This window comes from Papilio xuthus, unplaced genomic scaffold (assembly GCF_000836235.2).
Source record: "Papilio xuthus unplaced genomic scaffold, Pxut_1.1 DF827756.1, whole genome shotgun sequence".
Taxonomy (NCBI): Eukaryota; Metazoa; Arthropoda; class Insecta; order Lepidoptera; family Papilionidae; genus Papilio; species Papilio xuthus.
In genome coordinates this window covers 1,418,057-1,424,365 of record NW_013530893.1, presented here as the reverse complement: position 1 = coordinate 1,424,365, position 6,309 = coordinate 1,418,057, and the positions used below count along the sequence as shown (strand labels likewise).

The 6,309-nt window shown below is 33.0% G+C and overlaps 1 protein-coding gene across 1 annotated transcript; it reads right to left on the bottom strand.

Annotated features, from left to right (window-relative positions):
- Nucleotides 1-4,854: 4,854 nt before the first annotated feature.
- On the bottom strand, nt 4,855-6,036 carry Osi20 (DUF1676 domain-containing protein Osi20). The gene is given in 3 exon segments (NM_001312185.1): nt 4,855-5,284; nt 5,361-5,549; nt 5,617-6,036. Coding segments are annotated over 3 exon segments (732 nt in total). The 5' UTR covers nt 5,867-6,036; the 3' UTR covers nt 4,855-4,991.
- Between the last annotated feature and the right edge of the window lie 273 nt (nt 6,037-6,309).

Here is a 6,309-nt window from a genome sequence, read left to right as displayed (position 1 = left end):
TCCTTTGCCTGCTCTTTCGAGTGAATAATAAAAACAACACCAATGACAGTTTTATTAATTCATATTTTAAAGCGATATTTTGTTACTGGCCAGTGTTTTTTTTGCCGAGTTCAAAAAGGAGGTTGTAAATTTGTCTTTATTTTTCTTTAATTCAAATGATCAGTAAATGGACTTCGTTTAATCATGAACAAATTTTATTTTTGTGTGTATTATGTTTTCCTTTAAGGCAACTTAGTCTTTGTTTATTTAATAGTAAATGTTTTTTTTATTTACGGTTTTTTTATTTTCCTTTTTTTATACCATTTAATTATGAATGAATTCCTTTTTTTATACATTTGCCACATAGCCCAATAGATATTTTTTAGGTTAGAAATTGTTACAGACATTTTTGCAAAACATTTTTAATTATAAATTTATGGCGGGAAAATAAAAGAGCAAACCGTCCAAATTGCTGTTTCATAACCATTTTGCATATTTTTAAAAATCTTTACCTTAATATTGCGATGCTGTTGCCATTATTTGCTTATTTTATCTGTGGCAAGTTTATATACTTTGAAATTGAAATAATCCTATGATTACTGTGTTCATATAAAAATGTATCCAAAATATAAAAAATATGGATTATCTAATATAATTTTAAGGATATCTGATAAGTTGTTAATTAGGAATTAAGAGTAACTGGCAGATAAGACAGATGACAGTCGTTTTAAAAAACTGAAGGTTTTTTTTTTTCAAAGATTAAAAATACACAGAACCGACGACAATAAAGGGAGTATTGATTGATAAAATCAAATTGTAATAAAATTAATGCCATTTAATGGATATTATTGATTAAAATATTGAATATACATAAATATAGATCTTTTTATCTTCAAAACTTTTATAAAATAACTGTCGCGTATTCTAAGATTTCACACATTATGCTGGATTCATATTTCACATTTGAAAAATACATATTTTAATAAACAATATAATAATAAAAGATGCAAATCGCAATAGAAAATATAATTAATATTGTAATTGTTTGTTAAAATATACGAGTAGACTTTATTATGGGTTTCAAATGAAAATGTGCGACTCATTAACTTCTATCTGTCAAAGATTAGAAAAAAACACATTCAAATATAGTTGCTCAGATATTGTTCTTTTGAACTGATTCAGATTTTAAATTAAAAATGTTTAACTGACCGCCGTTACGTTGAGCTTGCACATTTTTATTTCAAACGTACGTATTTCACTTCAACACTATTTTTAGTATTGTAATAATAGAAAAAAAACTAGTTGTTTGAGCGATAAAATTATGTAACAAAGCACTCCTTTAGAGTCAAAGGCTGTGAAATAATAGCTTTAACCTTTCCAAAGTAGATATTATGCTTCTACGAATTGTTTATACTAGAAAGCACTGAAAAATAATGCATATTCTCATCCCTTTCCATTCGCTTAGACTAAAAACAGACAACAATATGTACAATTCAGATCATTGACGTCATCATTTTATATTATAAGGTGGCAAACGAGTAACGTGCCACTTGAATTCGCCGAATTACTTGTACCTGTAATCGACGGAGGAGGAGACGCTCAGAAAGATATTTCCTCTTCCTTTGCGTCCCTTCCTCCATCAATTCCCCTTCCACCACACCAAGAAGTTACTATCGTATTACGCAGTGACGTTTGGGGTTAAAAGTCGAGTGAGTGTTTGCCTTTTTTGTTTATAAACACTTTTTTACGTCGAATTTCCAGTATTGAAGCACTTATTACAATGTTGCTATCTCATTTATCCTATTTAAAAATAAAGAGATAGATATAGCGTTGTTATTCATGTGCCATGATATTTAAAACTCACATCACCTTAAGTACAAAATGATATTTAATTTCAAACGAGCCTTAAATAATTAAGACTGTATTCGACTGAAGTACACTCAAAGTATTTGACTGATTGAACGTACTCATGTTTTCACTGTCGACAAACTTGTATAAAAACATATTCTTATAGTCTTTAAATATAATACATATAAGAATATGTTTTAATATAAGTGCTTAGACCGAATTTCATTGTCAGTAGTATAAAAACAACAACGCTACACTTTAATTTATTTACATTGGGTTTCTTAGACCAAAATCTCTGTTTAAAACATATTGTTATATCTTTTTTATATAATAATGTGGCAAACGAGTAAGCGCTCACCTGAAATCGCTGAAATAGCGAAGTGATCGTTGCCCATAGACATACGCAATTGGATATGCGTTGCCTACCTTTAATCAACGGAGGAGAGGATGCACAGAAAGAAAACATCTTCCCTTTCCATGCATCTCGTCCGGAAAGTCCACTTTCACTTCTCATCCTTTCCTTATAAGAAAAAGGGTGGGAAGGGAAAGAGAAAGGAAAGACGCACACTCAGACCCGGGACAATTCGTGAGATGTTAAAGCGGGCTCTACCATTGTTAAAAGTGTACTCTTCTCTTCTCTGTTTTGTCAAAGATAGTGACAGGGATGATATATTTTATACAGAGATTTTGGCCTTAGAAACCAACGGTTAATGGCACAACTTTAACTAGATTCAATTTGAAAATTATGCAAAATAAAAAATCTAAATTTGCAATTTAAATAACACAAGAATGTGACTCGACCATTATAGAATAGTATTTACAATAATTCGAATTTATACTATAATAAAATGTATTGACGTTGTTCTTAGTTTTCAGTTTAATTTTCTACAAACAGTAATCTTATATCCAACTAGCTGTCGCCCGCGAATCCGTCCGCGCGGAATTAAAAAAAACTATTGGTCATAGCGTAATGTTATATAGCCTAAAGCCTTCCTCTATAAATGGACTATCCGACAAAAAAAGATTTTTTAAAATCGGACCAGTAGTTCCTGAGATTAGCGCGTTTAAACAAACAAACTCTGCCCCTTTATATAATAATATTAAATTATTCAATCTTTCGTGAGACATTATACTAAACTGATATATGAAACTAGTCGGTGCCGCCACCGGACGTATATACGTGAGTGTTTAGCCGTGTTTATATATCTATATATAATATTAGTATAGGTTGAGTTTACTATAAGCGTTTGGAATATGTTCAATACATTTTAATACAGCTATTAGTTATTCCTGAAATAGTACCTGTTTAGTGAAAATTGACCCTAGACTCCTATGTATATAGTTATTTATACTGTATTTAGATATATAACTATATACTATATTATATAAATAATTGTTGCACTTATGACACTATCTTCGCGCTAAATTCTCACTATGAAATTTAAACATCGACCGAAAGTCGAGTACAATATTATAGTAAAAAAAAAAAATCATATGACTTTATACTAATATAATACGGGACTGGCAATATCTTGTAATGATATCATTAATTTATTTAATACTTACAGCCCCTACACTAGACAGACAGGGGCGGAGAGTAGGTTTTTTTTGTTGCAAATAATATTAAGCGTTATGTCATTGGAATAAGGTTTTATTTCATTTAGCACGTATTATAAAGAGCAAATATAAGGATGACGTAAAGAGTAAATTAAAAAATAAAATTTTGTTTTAATTATTTTTACAATAAAAACTGCTTTTTCCTTCGCCCCGGTATAGTATATCTGAAACCGTTATTCGTAAGTTTGTTTCATATTTAATTAATCTACGTTAACTTTATATATTTATATTTAAGACATTTTTAATAAAATATCGTTTATTTAACGTTTGAATTATATTAAAAACCATACAGGCGACAATAATCATACTTTAAGCGTCAATAGCCTAATGGTTAAGGATACGGATTTCCGAACGAGGTCGGGGGTTCGAATCCCGACATTCGACTATTGTCGTGAACCATGGCACAAGCATAGAGCTTAGGTGGAATGGTAAAAGAAATATTAGTAAATTTACAAATAAAATCTACTAATATTTTTTTATAAAAAAAATACTTAATATTTGTAATTCTAATATTTTTCCACTTTTTCACACTATTGTAAAACTTTAAACACTTTCGATGAATCTTTCTCTAATCCTTCTGGTAAAATTGTATTCAATTCTTAAAATAAATGATTATATGAACGAATTAATTTGTTTGTTTTAATGTTCTAGCTGCTGGCGCGGAAATACGATATCTTAATAAGTAATCTATGTCTTCTAGACTATGTTCTACATCAGTGTTTCCCAAAGTGGGCGATAACGCCCCCTTGTAGGCGTTGCAGGTCTCAAGGGGGGAGGTAAGAGACCCAGACAGAAAATGGGTGTATTGTGTAGAGGCCTGGGGGGTGATTTGTGATTTTATTTAGCTAGGAGGCCTCTTAGACAACGACTGCATAAGCTCTCGACTCTTAACAACAACTTGTGAATAAAATATTTATTTTCAAAGTGGGCAATAGACAAAATAAGTTTGGGAATCACTGTTCTACATCTATGCCAAATTTCATCAAGATCCCTTGATACCTTTAAACAAACATCCATCTAAACAATCGCATTTATAATATTAGTAAGAAGTAAGATGTGGATTAATTTTGACTATAGAAGCAGTCCCAAGCAATACTACGGACTTTAGATGATTGTCTTTTGTTTTGTAGGTTAAGTTTTATTTGTAACTAGCTGTCGCCCGCGGCTACGTCCGCGTGGATATAAAAAAAAACTTTATATATAGATAACTTAAATAAAAAGCAGCTCTTCAAGGCATAAATTCGAAGAAAAAAGAATAAATATCCTATGTCTGTCTCCTGGCTCTAAGCTACCTCCTCACCAATTCAGCCATATCGGTAAAGTTGTTCTTGAGTTATAAATAGTGTAACTAACACGACTTTCTTTTATATATATAGAAGATAAAGGATTACTTTTTATTTATCTTAAATAAATCTTTTGTGTCAACAGTCCTTTTTATTGTGTACAATAAATAATAAATAAATACTGACATTAAATAATTAGTTTCTAAGCACTAGCTCGATTGAGTGTAATTACTATTTACATTTCGTGTTACATAGAGGTAGAGTTCAATAGGTGGGTGATGAAGACGATGATGACGAAGAAATCGAAGCTACGCTGGAGTAACTCGGTGATTGGTTGGATGAGGCTGATGCGTTTGAATCAGGATAATAGGAGCTGTATGCAAGTTGTGATGGGTCCCACACTCGAGAGTACGGACCAGAGCTGGACGGCTCCCATTGAGGGTTGTATGAGTCTTGAGGGGCTGCGGGGGTGGAAGGGGGTCCGTATTGTGACGCTGGGGGTCCATATTGAGGCGCAGGAGGCGCTTCTGTTGGAGTCATCATCATCATTGGCATACCTAGAAACGGGAAAATCCAAATTATTGTTTGTAAGTACTTAAATTGGTGTGGAATTATTTTGAGTTTTAGTATTACCTCCTTTCTTCATAAGCAGGTTATAGATGAGGAAGCCAAGGACTAAAGTGATAGCCAGTTTGCTAAGAATGAGCGCCTTAACCGCCTTGATGCCGACGATGGTGACCAGGATGGGCATCAGAGCCTTCAACTTGAGCTTCAAGAGAAGGAGAACCGGCAACAAAAGCTTCTTTTTCAAGAGGCCACGAGCTGAAAGAATGTTCTAGTAAGTAAAATTTAATATTGATTAAAAAAACCATCAATTATTTGAAAATACCTTCGCCGTTTCCTGATTTTTCATCTGGAAACTCAACATCTAATCCTCTATCAGCTCTGTAAGTGACTTCTGCGCTCTGGAAAAGAAACTCTGGCAATTGGAATTTGAATTCGTTGCTGTTCAAAATCCTTCCGACCCTGTCGAAGATGACTTTATCGATGTTATCATCGTCAAGAGCCCGCGCCGATTCGCTGCTGAATCCCAATTTTGTATCGAGGAAAGAGAGAACTTTCACTTTGAGACAGGACATTGGGGATTCGGCTTCGAAACAATCACTGATAACACTGTCTAGAAGATCATCACTTGTTTTCAATCGGGTCGTTTCAATTTCATTGTCCTTGATGGCGTAACCATGTACCAGGGCTGCAGAAGCCACGAGTATGTAAAGGCACTTCATTTTCGCGGTAACCACTGTGTCATTAGTTTTTAATTGTGCGTTCGACGCGGCGGGTAATGGAACAACAATGATTTAATTTTTGAATGGGCTTGGTATTTATAGTTGATCCTTTGGGCGTCGAGGCACGCGGCCGCTGCGCATGCGCAGAATACAAACGCCTTTCATAGTTGGCAAAGTATTTAATTTCGTTAAAGAAAGTCCTGGAGGTGAGAGTGACCGAGCTATATTAATATCAATAAATAATAATAATAAAGCAATATAAAAATTTACATCAAATTATAAAAGTTTTCCGTGAT